At 41.2% G+C, this 19,202-nt stretch overlaps 1 protein-coding gene across 1 annotated transcript in view; it reads left to right on the forward strand.

Annotated features, from left to right (window-relative positions):
• LOC133378864 (zinc finger protein 25-like) overlaps positions 1-19,202 on the forward strand; it is a 45,191-nt gene that overhangs the window by 19,890 nt on the left and 6,099 nt on the right. The window contains exons 8-9 of the mRNA XM_061613478.1: positions 334-460; positions 12,099-12,185. Of these exons, the coding sequence (XP_061469462.1) occupies positions 334-460; positions 12,099-12,185 (214 nt within the window). The remainder of the gene's footprint in view (positions 1-333; positions 461-12,098; positions 12,186-19,202) is intronic.

Below are 19,202 nucleotides of genomic sequence, written 5' to 3' on the forward strand. Positions count from 1 at the left end.
TAAAGGCAAAATACTCAAAGCAAGAAACAATAAAGCAATTAAAGCATGGCTAAAAACAAGACCTCCTTCTCATTGCACGAGGCCATTCTCATCTGTTTGCCACTGACGCTGGTGCCAAAGCCCAGGGCAGCTTCTCAGCTGCAGCAAAGCAAACTTTGTCTATTTCTGTCCTCCCTCAAGGTCTGTCATGGCTGTCTTGAAGTTTGCCTGATTCAGTTGTCTGCTGCATCTAATGGGGCCTGATTGATAGCGCTGACTTCTCCAGAATATTATACAAATTCTGTCAAATGTGTAGGGGAGATAATTTCTGAGAGGAGATCTTCTTTCTTTCAGCGGCTGGTGTCCTTTGAGGAAGTGGCTGTGTATTTCACCAAGGAGGAATGGGATCTCCTGGATCCAGGGCAAAGAGCTCTGTACAAGGAAGTCATGCTGGAGAATTATGGGCATGTGGCCTCTGTGGGTAAGGACCCTTTTTCCTTGGTTTCCTGAATGCATAAATTCCTTCTCAGGGTTTATTTATTATTTATTTATTTTATTACATTTTTAGACCGCCCTATAGCAATAAGCTCCCAGGGCGGTGTACAGCATAATAAAACAGGTTAAGATACAAGTGGATGTAAATACAATACACAGTAAAACATAATTAAAAATTTTCAAATTTAAATTCAGATTTAAAAAAATTTTTTTAAAATGCCTGGGCAAAGAGGTAGGTCTTTACCTGGCGCCGAAAGGATAACAGAGAAGGCACCAGGCGTATCTCGTCAGGGAGGGCGTTCCATAGTTCGGGGGCCACCATTGAGAAGGCCCTAGCTCTAGTTATCGTTCTCCGTGCCTCCCTATGCGTTGGGACATGGAGAAGGGCCTTCGACGTCGAGCGCAGCGACCAGGTAGGTTCATAGCGGGAGAGTCGTTCCGCCAGGTATTGCGGTCCGATGCCGTTAAGGGCTTTATAGGTAAGAACCAACACTTTGAATCTGGCCCGGAAACATATTGGTAGCCAGTGCAGCTGGGCCAGGACGGGTGTTATATGATCAGATTTTTTAGTCCCAGTAAGAACTCTGGCCGCAGCATTCTGCACCAGCTGAAGTTTCCGAACCGTCTTCAGAGGTAACTCTACGTAGAGTGCATTACAGTAGTCCAATCTAGAGGTTACCAGAGCATGGATAACTGTGGCGAGGTTCTCCCTATCCAGATAGGGTCGTAGTTGGGCTACCAGCCGAAGCTGGTAGAACGCATTCCGTGCCACCGAGGCTACTTGAGCCTCCAGTGACAGGAGCGGATCTAATAAGACCCCCAAACTATGGACTTGCTCCTTTAGGGGGAGTGTAACCCCATCTAGGGCAGGTTGGACATCAACCATCTGGGCAGAGAGCTCCCCCACCAACAGCATCTCAGTCTTGTCAGGATTGAGTCTCAGTTTATTAGCTCTCATCCAGTCCATTATCGCGGCCAGGCAGCGGTTTAGTACATCAACAGCCTCACCTGAAGAAGATGAAAAGGAGAAGTAGAGCTGCGTATCATCAGCATATTGCTGGAAACGCACTCCAAATCTCCTAATGACCTCACCCAGCGGCTTCATATAGATATTAAAGAGCATGGGGGACAGAACTGAACCCTGCGGGACCCCATATTGGAGTACCCAGGGACTCGAGTAATGCTCCCCAAGCACCAGCTTCTGGAGATGATTCTCGAGGTAGGAGCACAGCCACTGCCAAGCAGTGCCTCCAACTCCTAAGTCCGCAAGTCGTCCCAGAAGGATACCATGGTCGATGGTATCAAAAGCCACCGAGAGATCAAGGAGAACCAACAGAGTTACACTCCCTCTGTCTTTCTCCCGACAGAGGTCATCATACAAGGCTGTTTCTGTACCAAACCCCAGCCGAAAGCCCGATTGACATGGATCCAGATAATCAGTTTCATCCAAGAGAGCCTGGAGCTGGTGGGCGACCACACGCTCTAAGACCTTGCCCAGGAACAGAACATTTGCTACCGGTCTATAGTTGTCAAGATTTTCAGGGTCCAAGGAGGGTTTCTTTAGGAGCGGTCTCACCACCGCCTGTTTCAGGCAGGGTGGTACCACTCCCTCTCGTAAAGAGGCATTGATCACCTCCTTGGCCCATCCGGCTGTTCTGTTCCTGCTAGCTTTTATTAGCCATGAGGGGCAAGGATCCAGAGCAGAAGTGGTTGCCCGCACCTGTCCAAGCACCTTGTCCACATCCTCGAGCTGTACCAACTGAAATTCATCCAATAAAACAGGACAAGACTGTGCTCCGGACACCTCATTAGGCTCAACTGCTACAATATTGGAGTCAAGGTCCCGGCGGATGTTCGTGATCTTATCTTGGAAGTGTCTCACAAACTCATTACAGGTTTGACCCTGCACTGTAGGGATGCCAGTGTGGAAAGGGGTGTTCAAGCCTTGTGTCCTGAGCATGCCTTCCTTACCAGGCTGTGCCAAGGCCTGGCCTGACTAATGCCACTTTTTGAAGTGCAAAACTGTATCTTTAGAGGTGTGAATCTTGCAAAGGTGGCCCCTTTTGTTTGTTCGTGTGTGTAGCGCCTCCTCTTACCTCTGTGTTCCTCTTTTCTTAAGAGTAGATGAGGTAATAAAACTTTGGCTCCTGTTGGGGAGTCACAGGATTTAATGCCCTCCCATACACACATATAACAAACAAACAAAACAAGGGAAAATCCCTTACCAAACTGGGAAAACTATGTGTTGGGGAGAACTGTTCTAATGCAGCTGTCTCCCTGTCCTGCTAAGTTTATCTGTGTTTGATTCTCATTCTTTCTTTCTTTTAATGGAGAATGATTCCACTCACAGGTTGGAATGCTGCAGTTGCCATACGGGTTTGCCGTCGGAGAGCCAGTGTGGTGTAATGGTTAGAGTGTTGGACTATGACCTGTGAAAACGGTTCAAATCCCCATTCAGCCATGAAGCTCTTTGGGTTACTTAGGCCAGTCACTGCCTCTCAGCCTGACCTACTTCACAGGGTTGTTGTGAGGATCAAATGGGGAGAGGAGAACCATGTATGCCACCTTGAGCTCCTTGGGTTCAGGCCTGGTTATGGGACTCAATCAGCCTTGGTCGCCCTGATGAATGACCTTTATCGGGAGAAGGACAGGGAGAGTGTGACCCTGTTATTCTTACTTGATCTCTCAGCAGCTTTTGATACCATTGACCATGGTATCCTTCTGGGCTGACTTGGTGAGCTGGGTATTGGAGGCACTGTTTTACAGTGGTTCTGATCCTATCTCCAGGGTCGCTCCCAGAGAATAGCATTGGGTGACTGTCTTTTGGCCCCCGGGCAGCTGTGCTGTGGGGTGCCACAGGGTACCATCTTATCCCCCATGCTGTTTAACATCTATATGAATGATAAAGTCAGAGCACCCTAGCGAGGGAGCCTGCTCCACGAGCTAGAAGGAGCCCCAGCTGACGAAGTGTCAAGGCGAGTTAAGCAGCAGGGCGAGGAGGCCAGGGCCCCCCACTCTGCCCGTCTGTTCCCTGACCTCAACTAAACCACAGTCTCCAACCCACTAACGTAATAAACCTTAAACAAAACTATGCAGGTAAGAAGCCAGCAGGGGTGTGGGGGCTTTCCAGTGTTTTGCACCGCCTGCAGCATGTACGACTATCTGCCTGTTGGACAGAAGTCGTGGGTGTGCTCTCGGTGCAATGAGCTCCTGGCTCTCCGGGAACGACTTTATTTCCTTGAGGCCAAGGTGGCGGACCTGGAAAAGCTGAGAGAGGCAGAGAGGTGTGTGGAGGAGGCCTTCAGGGACGTTATAGCTGTGTCCCACTCCAACGATGATAGCTCTCCTGCTATCATGGAGAACGATGGTCTTGGGGAAGGAGAGCATCCAGCTGAGGAAGAGGGAAACGATCCCTTAGAAGGGACCCATTCCTTGGGGGATGAGCAGCTATCCTCTCGTGCCGAGGATATATCTCCAGGGGGTGGAGGGATCCTTGTAGTGGGTGATTCGATCATTAGGAACATAGACAGTGGGGTGTGTGATGGGCGTGTAGACTGCAAGGTGTTTTGCCTGCCTGGTGCGAAGGTTGCGGATATCGCCCGTCGTTTAGATAGTTTGGTAGACAGTGCAGGGAAGGAGTCAGTGGTCGTGGTGCACGTTGGCACCAACGACATGGGGAAATGCAGCCGTGAGGTCCTGGAAGCAAAATTTAGGTTGCTAGGTAGGATGCTGAAAGCCAGGACCTCCAAGGTGGCTTTCTCTGAAATGCTACCGGTTCCACGCGCAGGACCAGCCAGACAGGCCCAGCTTTGCAGTCTCAATGCGTGGATGAGACGATGGTGTCGGGTGGAAGGGTTCGGATTTGTTAGGCACTGGGGAACATTTTGGGACAAGGCGGGCCTGTACAAAAGGGACGGGCTCCACTTGAACCAGAATGGAACCAGACTGCTGGCACTTAAAATTAAAAAGGTAGCAGAGCAGCTTTTAAACTGACTGAGGGGGGAAACCCGACAGGAGCTGAGAAAGGTCCGGTTCAGAATAAACCTCCCCCCTGGGATTAAAACCAAAGAAATGATGAAATTTTAAAAGGGGTAGGCCTAGAAGTAGGCATTGTGAGAGCAGGGGCACAGGATATAAATTCAGAAGAGCAAAATTACCACAGGCCTAACCACAAGTGCCAAAGACACTTGAAGAGAGACACTGCTTACAAGTGCCTGTACGCTAATGCTAGGAGCCTCCGAACCAAGATGGGAGAACTGGAGTGCTTGGTGTTAGAGAAGAGCATTGATATAGTGAGCATAACCGAGACCTGGTGGAATGCAGAAAACCAGTGGGATATGGTTATCCCTGGATATAAACTATATCGGAAGGACAGGGAAGGACGTATTGGTGGCGGAGTCGCTCTATACGTGAAAGAAGGCATTGAATCCAGCAAGCTCGAAACCCCAAAAGAGGCAGACTCCTCCACAGAATCATTGTGGGTGGTGATACCGTGCCCCAGGAGGGACTTAATACTGGGAACGATCTATCGTCCCCCTGATCAAAATGCTCAGGGAGACCTTGAGATGAGATATGAAATTGAGGAAGCATCCAAACTAGGAAATGTGGTAGTAATGGGTGACTTCAACTACCCGGACATAGACTGGCTGCATATGTGTTCCAGTCATGACAAAGAAGCAAAGTTTCTAGATATTCTAAATGACTATTCCCTAGATCAGTTGGTCATGGAACCGACCAGAGGGACGGCAACCCTGGACTTAATCCTCAGTGGGGACCGGGACCTGGTGCGAGATGTAAGTGTTGTTGAACCGATTGGGAGCAGTGACCACAGTGCTATTAAATTAAACATACATGTAACTGGCCAATTGCCAAGAAAATCCAACACAGTCACATTTGACTTCAAAAGAGGAAACTTCACAAAAATGAGGGGATTGGTAAAAAGAAAGCTGAAAAACAAAGTCCAGAGGGTCACATCACTCGAAAATGCTTGGAAGTTGTTTAAAAACACTATATTAGAAGCTCAACTGGAGTGCATACCGCAGATCAGAAAAGGTACCGCCAGGGCCAAGAAGATACCAGCATGGTTAACGAGCAAAGTCAAGGAAGCTCTTAGAGGCAAAAAGTCTTCCTTCAGAAAATGGAAGTCTTGTCCGAATGAAGAAAATAAAAAAGAACACAAACTCTGGCAAAAGAAATGCAAGAAGACAATAAGGGATGCTAAAAAAGAATTTGAGGAGCACATTGCTAAGAACATAAAAACCAACAACAAAAAATTCTATAAATATATTCAAAGCAGGAGACCATCTAGGGAGACAATTGGACCCTTGGATGATAAGGGAGTCAAAGGTGTCCTAAAGAACGATAAGGAGATTGCAGAGAAGCTAAATGAATTCTTTGCATCTGTCTTCACAGTGGAAGATATAGGGCAGATCCCTGAACCTGAACTAACATTTGCAGGAAGGGATTCTGAGGAACTAAGACAAATAGTGGTAACGAGAGAGGAAGTTCTAGGCTTAATGGACAATATAAAAACTGACAAGTCACCGGGCCCGGATGGCATCCACCTGAGAGTTCTCAAAGAACTCAAAGGTGAAATTGCTGATCTGCTAACTAAAATATGTAACTTGGAGCAAAAAATCTGAATTTCACATATACGCTCATGGGGTCTGAACTGGCGGTGACCGACCAGGAGAGAGACCTCGGGGTTGTGGTGGACAGCACGATGAAAATGTCGACCCAGTGTGCGGCAGCTGTGAAAAAGGCAAATTCCATGCTAGCAATAATTAGGAAAGGTATTGAAAATAAAACAGCCGATATCATAATGCCATTGTATAAATCTATGGTGCGACCGCATTTGGAATACTGTGTACAGTTCTGGTCACCTCATCTCAGAAAGGATATTACAGAGTTGGAAAAGGTTCAGAAGAGGGCAACCAGAATGATCAAGGGGATGGAGCGACTCCCTTACGAGGAAACGTTGCAGCATTTGGGGCTTTTTAGTTTAGAGAAAAGGCGGGTCAGAGGAGACATGATAGAAGTGTATAAAATTATGCATGGCATTGAGAAAGTGGATAGAGAAAAGTTCTTCTCCCTCTCTCATAATACTAGAACTCGTGGACATTCAAAGAAGCTGAATGTTGGAAGATTCAGGACAGACAAAAGGAAGTACTTCTTTACTCAGCGCATAGTTAAACTATGGAATTTGCTCCCACAAGATGCAGTAATGGTCACCAGCTTGGATGGCTTTAAAAGAAGATTAGACAAATTCATGGAGGACAGGGCTATCAATGGCTACTAGCCATGATGGCTGTGCTCTGCCACCCTAGTCAGAGGCAGCATGCTTCTGAAAACCAGTTGCCGGAAGCCTCAGGAGGGGAGAGTGTTCTTGCACTCGGGTCCTGCTTGCGGGCTTCCCCCAGGCACCTGGTTGGCCACTGTGAGAACAGGATGCTGGACTAGATGGGCCACTGGCCTGATCCAGCAGGCTCTTCTTATGTTCTTATGAAGCCCTTGGGAGCAGTCATCAGGAGCTTTGGGGCGAGGTATCAGCAGTATGCTGATGATACCCAGGTCTATTTCTCTGTAACATCTGAATCAGGAGAGGCCGTGCAAGCCCTGGACCACTGCCTGGATGTGGTGGTGGGCTGGATGAGGGCCAATAAACTGAGTTTGAATCCTAGCAAAACAGAGGCGCTGTGGGTTGGTGGTTCCCGAGTTCGGATAATTGGTTAGTTGCCTGCTTTGGACAGGGTCGTACTCCCTTTGAAAGAGCAGGTCCGTAGCCTGGGGGTGCTCCTGGGTCCATCTTTGTCGCTAGAGGCCCAGGTGACCTATCTTTTTGGCACCTTTTGAAGACTTTCCTCTTTCAACAAGCCTTTTAGATTGAGACCTATCCCAGTCTGCGTCTGTGTTAGAATTGCTTGATATGTTTTTTAATAATGTTTTTAACCCTTTTTTAGAGTTGTTTTTTACAATGTTTTTAACGCTGTTTTGTTTTAATGTATTTTAAGATCTGTTTTTATGATCTTTTAAAGTGTTTTTAGCGCTTTGTTTGCCGCCCTGGGCTCCTGCTGGGAGGAAGGGCGGGATACAAATGAAATAATAAATAAATAAATAAATAACTGTAAATCACACCTGCTGTTTATGAAATCTAGGCCTGTCTTATCCTATTTCCCGTCCCTGTTAAGTGGTGGGCTATCTCAGGAAAGGGCCTTCTGGAGTGACTGTAAACCACCCAGAGAGCTTCGGCTATGGGGCAGTATATAAATACAATAAATAAATAAATAAATAAATAAATAAATAAAATTATTTGTATTTGGGAAGTTCCCACCCTTCTGCTGCCATCCCAGCACTTAAGGGAGCTAACTAATTTTGACCCGTGAGGCATCATTAACCCCCTCCAAACTAAGTAGAAGCTCAGTTTTTTTAAAAAAACCCAGAATGGATAGGGTAAAACTTAGAAATATAAAAGACAAAATAACAGAGCAATATGTTACATCCTGGAGAGATACCCCTGTTAGATATCTTGGATAACTCATAGTTTGGAAAATCTATCCTTATGCAAAGGATTTAAATGATTGGGCACACTTAACAATCTCATGAATGGGACAGATGGCCACTGTTAAGATGGTGATTCTGCCAAAGACACCATTTTTGCTGTTAAATATCCCATTACAAGTACCCTTAGATTTATTGATAAAATGGCAGAAACTGTTAATTAAGTTTGCATGGGGAAGAAAGAAGTCCAGAGTAACTGAGAAGATGCTGTTTAGGGCTTTTGAAAACTGGTTTGTGGCATTTCCAAGCATTCTAAAAGTATGTTGAAGCTGCTGTGCATATATGTATAAAATCCTGGTACCAGTCCAATAAATTGTTGGTTCTTGAACAGCATAATATTACCACTGGCTTGAAAAATATATTAGGATACCAGAAGTGATTTGATAGAGATGAGATGAAACATTCATTTTTTTAAAAAATCTGTCCAACAAAAAAATTGGGTCCAGGAATATCTCCATGCACAGTGATATATATGAAGTTTATGACATAATCTCCTTGGGGAATTGAATTATTATTATTATTATTATTATTATTTAGATTTATGCCCCATTCTTTCTCCCAGTAGAAGCCGAGGGCGCCATAACATAAACTTTGTAAGAATGGGACTTTTAAGTGGGTCTGGCAACAGCAGGTGGCCTGTCAGGCACTGGCCAAGGGCCCAGGAGTACACAGGGGACCCTCATCACCACCAGCGCAGGGCCTTGTCACCTCCTTCCATCTTTGTTGCTCCAGGGGCCCGCCAGTGCCGCTACCACTGCTACTTTCTCCTCCTCAGCGCCTTGCCTATTCCTTCAGTAGCTGGAGACTGCAGGTGCTCCACCGCTAGCCCTTCTGCAGTAGGGTTGCCAGGTCAGAAGCATCCCAAACCCGGAGATTTTGGGGGCGGGCCTGAGTGATGTCATGGGGCGGGTCCAAGTGATGTCATTAAGCATGATACATTAAGCATCAACCACAGTTGCTTGGTGCATACAGTTCATACAAAAACATTTATCTGATTGGAAATTAAGATAGAAATCTTAGCTAAAAGATGGAGCCTGGGTGGGGAACATTTAATCTAGCCAATTAGCTTCTGGCAAAAAGGGTTCAAGTGCCCTCAGGCCAGGCCAGGCCAGTCACCAGAAGGCCACTGTAAGAAGAAAGGAGCCTAGTGTTGTGGAGATTAGATGGGAGCACTCAGGAATAAAGATGGATGCCCCCGAAGAGCTGCAATTCTAAACACACTTACTAAGGGACTAAGCCCCATAGACCTCAATAGGACTTACTTCTCAGTAGATATGGTTTAGATTGTGTTGTTGGTAAAGCTTGACAAGGGATCCTCTGCAAAGATATCCATATCCAAGTAGGGTTGGCAACCCCCTGCCAGGAATGCCCTGCCCCTACCTTTTAACATCCAAATTTCTTTACAGATTTGACCCTTCATTTCAGAAAGAGGTCTGAGTAATGAATAAGAAGATTCTCTACCCTTTTCTGTCTCCCCTGTGGGCTGCTATAAACTCACTTTATCAGCCAACCCAATTCCACTGAATATAATTGACAGAGAGAAAGCACACATGATTTGGTTTACCTTCACAGGCAGTAGCTTAGGAACAACACCAATTGCAGCCATGCTGCTCAGTATGTGAATTCTCTTTTACCACTATTGGACAAGAAACAAACAACAAGGTGAATCATCAGTGGGTTTAAGAAGGTTGAGCGGAGTGCATGGAACCACTGTTGTTGCTTGTATGGATGAAAGGGAGTGAGGATAAAGGTAAATGAAATGCAAATAGAAGAAGAAGAACAAAAGACTGTGATGATTTCTTAAATGCAATACCATACCAACCACACAAGATTCCTATGAGTAAGGCAAAAAACTAAGCATCTCACAACCAGTCAGGATTCCTAACCAAAAACCAAAAATATGATAAATGAAGAAATATTTGTATAAGCATGACTATCAAATATATTTATTATTTACACAAACTGTACAGATATTTATAGTGCAATCCTACGTTTATTTATTCAGAAGCAAGTCCCAGTGCATTCAGTGGGGCTTACTTAAACAGAGACAAAACTGCAACCTCAAGTGATAAGCAACTTCATTCACGCAACCCAAAATTCAGAATCATGCCACTTTACGCTGTTTTGCAACTGTTTATACTTGTTTTTATGGTTATTGGATTTTAAAGGGATTTATTTCTTATTGTGAGCTGCCTTGGTTTCCAGACTGCAACCCTACCTCACAGGGTTGTTGGAAATATTCCCATATACACACACACTTTGGAGATGTAAAAATACACACACCCCATATAATCGTTTATTGTCAAAACCAGTTGATTATTTCAGAACATTAAAAAAAAATGAGTATTAGTTTCCAACATAATAAAAACAGTGATACCTAAGTAAGCCCTGCCTAATTGCTTTAAAAATAGGATTGGAGGGGCAGAGAAAGATATACAACACAAACACAATTCATTCCTATGTTCACACAAAAATCCCATCTATTATTATTATTATTATTTATTACATTTGTATACCTCCCCATAGCCAAAGCTCTCTGGGCGGTTTACAACAATTAAAAACATTAAAAACAAATATACAAATACACAAATTTAAAAACACAAAAAAAACAATTTAAAAACACATGCTAAAATGCCTGGGAGAAGAGGAATGCAGCACAATCCTAACCATGTCTACTCAAAAAGAAGTCCTATTGAATTCATTGGGATTTACTCTGGGTATGTTTACTCTGGAAAATCAAGTACTAGATGATGATGATGATGATTTATTGCATTTATTTACCTCCCCATAGCCAAAGCTCTCTGGGCGGTTTACAACAATTAAAAACATTAAAAACAAGTATACAAATTTAAACCATTAAAACCCATAAAAACAGATAAGCAAGTTAAAAACACACGTTATTCAAATGTTGTTTAAATGCCTGAGAGAAGAGTTTGCAAAACACTGACCTCTTCAAAATTTAAATCTGTCTGACTCCTACACACAGGAGAGAAAAAGACTGAAAGCTTACTTATTCAATCTGTGAGATGTTCAGATAAGCAGGAAAAACCACGTTTCTGAGCCTTGGGCCAGTCACTTCCTCTCAGCCTCCGAGGAAGGCAACGGTAAACCCCAGAGCTTGGAAAAGTTATTTCTTTAAACTACAACTCCCATCAGCCCCAGCCAGCATGGCCACTATCATTCCTTGTCAATCACAACCCTGATTTCTTATTGGCTAATAACCTGAAAGGGCAGGGATTAGAGTAGAACTTACAGCAACCAAGAAGTTGTGTGTGTGTATGGGGTGACGTTTTGGTGTGTATCTCTGGAACCAGACCACCTAGAAACGTAATTTTTTTAAAAATGAAAGCTGAAAGTCTGGAGATTAAGGTGAGTTAGCCGGAGGGGACCCCCAGAAACCAGAGTCTCAGGCTGAAAAACAGAGACCTGGCAACCCTATTCTGCAGCCACCACTGCGAGAAACATGTCGGACCCCGTCCTCTCAGAGACAGCCACCATGGCGTGGGAAGCTTCACCACACGGACACTGCCACTGCCACAGCTACCTTATCAACGAGGTGAAGTTTCTCATGCCATAGAGACCTGATGTGCCACTGGCAGTGGAGCAGGGGATAGTGGTAGCAACAGCAGAAGGGCGCAACAAAATTGGGGGTTGGGGTTTTTGTATTGGTTTTTATGCACATTTAATTTATGTTGGTCTGTATTTGTTGTTTTTTTGGAACTGTGAATAAATCGATTGGAGGGGACAAACATGGAACTTCACTTCAACTTTTACTTACACAAGTATTGTGAAACTTTATTTATATATTTTTACATTTATATCCCACCTTTTGTCCAAGGAGCTCAAGGTGGTGACCATGGTTCTTCTCCCTCTTCATTTTATCCTCACAACAACTCTGTGAGGTAGGTTAGACTGAGAGATTGTAGCATGCCCCTGTCCTGGTCATTGGCAGGAGATACAAGAATTTTCCTTTGCCTGGTCTTGACTTTTGGGAGGGGGCCACAGCAATGATTGGACATAGAATATTTTGTAGTCAGAAGTAACAAGCGTCTCTGTTTCTTTGAAAGATCTCCCCAAACCTGACGTCATTTCCTGGCTAGAAAAAGGAGAAGATCCATTCATCCAGGTCACTGAGGAAGGGGAGAGATTGGCAGGTACGTACTTAAGTGAGAGGGGTATGTGTGAATTTTTTCAGTTTTTAATCTCGCAATAGACAGACTGACCATCAGGCTCTGAATTCTCCTTTTTTTAAAAAAATAATTTTTATTCAAATTTTTCAAAAGACAAACAAAACAAAGTCAAAAAACATAACAATACAACAAAAAAAATAAAAATAAAATAGTTGACTTCCGATTTGTCGCAGATCAGCTATAAGTATATAATATACATCAAACCTGTCCCTTAATGTATACATACAGGATCACTTTTCTCCATAGGCTGTCTTAGTTAATCGTCAAATCCCAATATCATCATTTTATTTTGATCTTTCAACAAAAAGTCTAAGAGAGGCTTCCATTCCTTAAGAAATGTATCTGTCGATTTTTCTCTAAGTAGACATGTCAATTTATCCATTTCTACTAAGTCCATTAATTTCAATAGCCATTCTTCCGTTGTTGGTGTTGATTCCATTTTCCACTTTTGTGCATATAATAATCTTGCTGCCGTAATCATATATAATATTATTCTTCCATATTTCTTTTCTATTTGTTTATCCATAAAACCCAATAAAAAAAATTCTGGTTTTGACTGAATATTTATCTTTAGAATTTTTTGCATCTTCCTACCTATCTGTGCCCAAAATGATTTTGCCTTTTTACACAGCCACCACATATGATAAAATGATCCTTCTTGTTGTTTACATTTCCAACAAACATTAGAAACATTACTATACATTTTTGACAACTTTTCTGGAGTCATGTACCAACGGTACATCATTTTATAGAAATTTTCTTTAAGATTATAGCATAATGTAAATCTCAAGCCTTTTTTCCACATATTTTCCCATTGATCCATTTGTATGTTATAACCAAAATTTTTTGCCCACTTTACCATACACTCTTTTACTTGTTCTTCCTCCATATCCATTTTCAGTAAGAGTTTATACATTTTTGCAATTATATTTTCATCATTTGTACACAATCCTATTTCAAAATCAGATTTACTTATTTCAAACCCATACATTTTCTTGTCCATTTTATATCTTTCTAACAATTGTATGTTGGATGTTGTATCTGGCGCAAGCAGATGCCCCGGATGCAGAACAGTATAGTGACAGGCTAGATGCCAGTTGAAGCAATGAGCCGGACAAGCAATAAGTTTTAAGAGTTACTTTACTGACAATATATCACAAGCTCTCTCTATACAAACTCCTCGACCCCCACACCGACTGGCCAGATCTGCTAAGTCTTATAGATAAGGCCAGCTGGTTGCCTTGGATACTTGTCCTTGAGATCTGCACGGACTCTGTGCTTCTTGGCCTTGTAACTCTGCTGTGGAAAAATACATTCAGGCACTCTTTCTTTGCCAACACCCTCCACCTATTTTTCCATAGCATAAACCTTTATCATTTACATTACATCTTTCATGTTTCTTCTAACTTTTGTTATCACAATTACAGTTACATTTCTTGCAGTCACTTAAATTACATTTCTCCACATGATACATTTCTTTTCTTCAGTTTACATCAGCATCATTTGTAATACAGTTACTCCATTGCAATCTCAGCATCATTTTTATTACATTTATTTCAGCAATTATTTTTCATGATTCCCATCATCCCACTTTTTCCAGTTACTGAAGTCTATATGCTTAATGGAATTTATTTTAAATCTAACAGGTGGAATACCTTTGGTTGTTCTCTCTGATCTGCGTGGTTGTATTTCTGCCCTAGTGTCTGTGTCTGTGTCAGGCGATTCCTCAGTTTCTCTCTCAGAGCTAGAACTTGATTCACTACTGCTGCCTGTTTCTTCTTGTTTTATTGGTACTGTATCTGCCTGTTCTTGTTCATTACTAACTTCAGTGTTTCCCAACTCCACATATGTTTTCTCTTCCCAATCCTGCTCTATTGCTTGCACGCTTCTGCTTAACACCACAGACCTTTGTTTTGGCATTCAAATTCTGTAATACGTGTTTTCAAAACCCAGCATGTACCCTTTGTCTGCTCTCCTTTGCAGCTTCCCTGTCCTTTTATTTTTGGGAACATGTACCCAGCATTCTGCTCCAAACCTAATCAAATGTTTTAATCTGGGTTTTCTGTCATACAATTTCTGATAAGGAGACATTCCAGTGGCCTTATGGAATATTCTGTTTTGAATGTAAGCTGAATACAGAACACACTCTCCCCAGAAACCTTGTGTTAAAGAGGAGTCACACAGCATTGATCTTATTCAGTCCTGAAGCAACCTGTTCCAGCGTTCAGCTAACCCGTTCTGATGAGGACTATAAGGGGCTGTTAACTCCTGTTTTATTCCTCTTTTATCCAAGTATTCAGTAAAAGAGTGTCCTAAGAACTCTCCTCCTTGATCTGATCTTATTCTCTGTATTTTAACACCAAACTGCACTTCAATTTTTGTAATAAATCTTTTCAGTTTCTCTGCAGCTTCACTTTTAGCTTTTAGTAAATAAACAGTGCAGAATTTTGAAAAATCATCAACTATTGTCAGGAAATATCTTGCACCCCCCTGAGTAGGTTGAAATGGCCCCACTAAGTCCACGTGTATTAATTGATAAGGTGCATTTGTACTGGGCATGGCTTCTTTGTTCTTTGCAGCCACAACTGCCCTAGTTTGTTTACACACGTGGCAGTCTACATATTTTTCACAGTTTCTCAATGTCACATCATTACTGTTCTCTGTTGTTTTCACCACATTTTCATATCCTATATGGCCTAGTTTTCTGTGCCATAAATGAACACAATTATTATGGGGTTTCTCATTAGCACACATGAGTACATGATTTGTTTGTTTCACGTGTAAGAAGAACAATGAGTTCCTCACTATTCCTTTCATGAATATTTTTTCTCCTCTCATTACATGCACTGAACCCCTTTTGAACATTACATTGAACCCCATTTCATTGAGTTTCGACACAGCCATAATGTTGCATTCAATATCAGGAACAAACAGCACATCAGTCATAATGGTATTGAAACCTGCTAATTTCACTGTACCCCTACTTTTGATCTGTTTCTTAGATCCATCAGCCATTATTACATGATCCTCTACGTCACAAAATGTATGAAACATAGATTTATCTTTGATTATACTATTTGTTGCCCCACTGTCAATTGCCCATAAATCTTTACAGTTATTTCCGTGCTCATTGTTAATACATTGCTTATTCTTACTAGCATAGATCACCTGTACACATGGCTTTCTTCCTCTTTCTCTTCTTCTTGCTTCACAATTCCTTTGAAGATGTTGCCTGGAACCACAAAAATAACACGCCTTTTGTCCATACAGTCTCTCCTCCGCTGCTTTGTTGTTCAGCTTTCCCAAGTTGTGTTTAGACTCAGTCCTTTCCTGCTTTGCCATTTCTTGCCTTCTTTGAAATTCTTGTAATAGTTTTCCTTCAATATAATCCATGGTTAGGTTTGCGTCATTCATTGCTTCCATAGAACTCACCAGAGCATCATAACTGGAATCTAGTGAAGCTAATGTGATATACACTTTTTGCATTTGAGAATGTTCAATTTCACGTTCTGATAACTCAGTAAACAGTCTGTTTATTTCCAACAAATGCTCTGACATGGTTGTATCTCCAGATAAGCGCATCTGATACAATTTTCTGGCAAGATATATTTTAGAACTAGCAGTCTTTTTCACATGAATATTTTTCAAAGTTTCCCAGGTTTCCTTTGCTGTTACTGCGTCACGCACGTGTAGTAATTGAGAATCATCAATAGCAAGAACAATTAACGCCTTTGCCCTCTCATCCAGCCTTCTCCAATCTGCTGGAATAGGCACCCCGGCGGGTGGGTCTTCTGCGATAGCTTTCCACAGGTCTTCTTTCACTAGAAAAGCCTGCATTCTCTGTTTCCAAGTGCCATAATTTTTCCGTCAGCCTTTCCAAGGGAATCCCGGCCGATAACGTAACAGACATACTTTCACTTTTCACAGTTCACCGCCTTTGTAATTAGAGCTTCTCACCTCTGTCCTTCAGTTAGTTTTTTTTTCCCACGGCTCTCTCACAGCTTTCAGCTCAGCTTTCGGTTTCTCCGTCTCTCTGCTGCTTTTCTCGCTGGTCTGCAGTTCTGGCTTTTCTCTGCCGCTTTTCTGCAATCCTCAGCACCAGGTAACCATCAGCACCAGGTAACCATCCTCTGCTACCACTTGTTGGATGTTGTATCTGGCGCAAGCAGATGCCCCGGATGCAGAACAGTATAGTGACAGGCTAGATGCCAGTTGAAGCAATGAGCCGGACAAGCAATAAGTTTTAAGAGTTACTTTACTGACAATATATCACAAGCTCTCTCTATACAAACTCCTCGACCCCCACACCGACTGGCCAGATCTGCTAAGTCTTATAGATAAGGCCAGCTGGTTGCCTTGGATACTTGTCCTTGAGATCTGCACGGACTCTGTGCTTCTTGGCCTTGTAACTCTGCTGTGGAAAAATACATTCAGGCACTCTTTCTTTGCCAACATTGTAAATAGGCAAACCATTGAAAACTATATCCTTCCTTTGTCAGTTGTTCTCTCTCTTTCATTATATATTCTCCATGTACATTTTCTAATAGTTCTTGATAAGTTAACCATTTCTCTTTTCCAGCCATTTCTCTTCTGTAAAACGCTTCTTGACTTGAGACACATAATGGTATTTTCGAATAAAACCTTGGTTTATATCTATTCCATATTTTCAAAAGAGGACGTCTTATAAAATGATTGTTAAAGTCTACATTTACTTTTACTTTGTCATACCATAGATATCCATGCCATCCCCACTTCAAATTATGGCCCTCCAAATCCAATAGTCTTTTATTCCTCAATAAGATCCATTCCTTTATCCATACTAGACAGCAGGCAGCAAAATAAAGTCTCAGATTTGGTAATCCCAGTCCTCCTCTTTCTTTGGCATCTTGTAGTAGTTTAAATTTAACTCTTGGTTTTTTTCCTTGCCATACAAATTTAGAGATATCTTTTTGCCATTGTTTAAAAGGTAAATCAGAGGATATTACAGGTATTGTTTGAAACAAAAACATCATTCTCGGTAATACATTCATTTTTATCACAGATATTCTACCCATTAATGACAATTGTAGTTTATCCCATCTTAGCAAATCTTTCTTAATCTCTGTCCATAATTTTTCATAATTATTATGAAACAACTTTGAATTTTTATTTGTCGTAATGATACCTAAATATTTCAACTTTTTCTCTATTGTAAAATCTGTCTTGTCCATTAACTCTTTCTGTTCCCTTAAAGTTAAATTTTTCACCAACATCTTTGTTTTTTGATTGTTGATCTTAAATCCTGCTAACGGTCCAAATTCTTTTAATTTGTCCATCAATACATTAATTCCTTCCAAAGGGTTTTCTAGTACAATTATCAAATCATCAGCAAATGCTCTCAATTTATATTCTTCTTTTTTTATCTTTAATCCCGAAATCCTTTTATCTTGCCTTATATCTCTAAGCAGCACTTCTAAGACCAGAATAAATAAAAGGGGAGATAATGGACATCCCTGTCTTGTACCCTTTTGTATTTCACATGAATCCGTTAAATCTCCGTTAACAATTATCTGAGCCTTCTGAGATGTATAAATCGATCTAATCCATTTTATAAAATTGTCTCCAAAATCCATTTGCTCCAAAACCTGAAACATAAATTTCCAATTCAAATTATCAAATGCTTTTTCAGCATCTAAAAAAATCAAAGCTGCTTGTTTATTATTTCGTTGTTCTAAATATTCCAACACATTCAAGACATTCCTGACGTTGTCACGTAATTGTCTTTTAGGTAAAAACCCTGATTGATCTTCCTGAATAAATTGTTGCAATATTATTTTCAATCTTTCTGCCAAGATCATTGTAAAAATTTTATAGTCATTATTCAATAGAGATATTGGCCGATAATTCTTTGTTTTAGTTAAATCTTGCTCCTCTTTAGGTATTAATGTTATGTTAGCATTTTTCCAACTATCCGGTATCTTTCCCTTTTGCAGAATAGAATTCATTGTAGACTGTAAAGGTAGCAAGAGTTCTTCCTCCAAACATTTATAATACATTGCAGATAACCCATCTGGTCCTGGCGCCTTTCCTAATTTAATTTTGTTTATAGCTTCAGATATCTCTCTTGATGTAATAGGGCCATTAATAGCTTGTCTCTGAAAGTCTGTAATTTTAGGCAAATTCTGTTTAGATATATACTCTTCTATTTTTTCAGATGGAATTTCCTGACACTTGTACAATGTTGAATAATATTGATGAAAAATCTTTTCGATTTTTACATTATCTGTCAGCGTCTCATCTCCTTCTTGTATCTTTAAAATAATATTTTTTTGACGTTCTTTTCTTAATTTATATGCTAACCATTTCCCTGGTTTATTTGCAAATTCAAAAGTCCTTTGTTTAGCAAAATTTAGTTTCCTTTCAATTTCTCTAACTGTCAGCATTGATACTTGCTTCTGTAACATTTTAATTTGATTTACAATAGAAACTTTAGTTGGATTCTTTTTCAATTCTTCCTCTTTTTGTTTTATTTCTTCCAAAATTAATTGCATTTTCTGTTGTTTCTTTTTTTTTAATTCAGAGTTACATTTAATAAAATATCCCCTCATAAATGCCTTACTTGTATCCCAAACGATATTTTCATTTGTTCCTTTATGTAAATTATGTTCAAAAAACTCTTTTAATTTCTTCTTACATTCTTGTACTACTTTGTCATTCTGTAATAAAGATTCATTTAGTCTCCATCTAAATCCAAGATTTTTTTTTTTTAAAGTTAATATCACAGGATTGTGGTCCGAAAAAGTTTTTGGTAATATATCCATTTTAAAAATATCCTTCGCTAGAATTTTAGACATCCAAATCATATCAATCCTCGAGAATGTTTTATGTCTTTCTGAAAAATAAGTAAATTCCTTTGCGTTATCATTTATATATCTCCAGGTATCCACCAATTCTAAATGTTCCATCAGTTCAAAGCAAATCTTCGGTAATTTACCCTGTGTC

The sequence above is a fragment of the Rhineura floridana genome, chromosome 3 (genome assembly GCF_030035675.1).
Source record: "Rhineura floridana isolate rRhiFlo1 chromosome 3, rRhiFlo1.hap2, whole genome shotgun sequence".
Classification (NCBI taxonomy): Eukaryota; Metazoa; Chordata; class Lepidosauria; order Squamata; family Rhineuridae; genus Rhineura; species Rhineura floridana.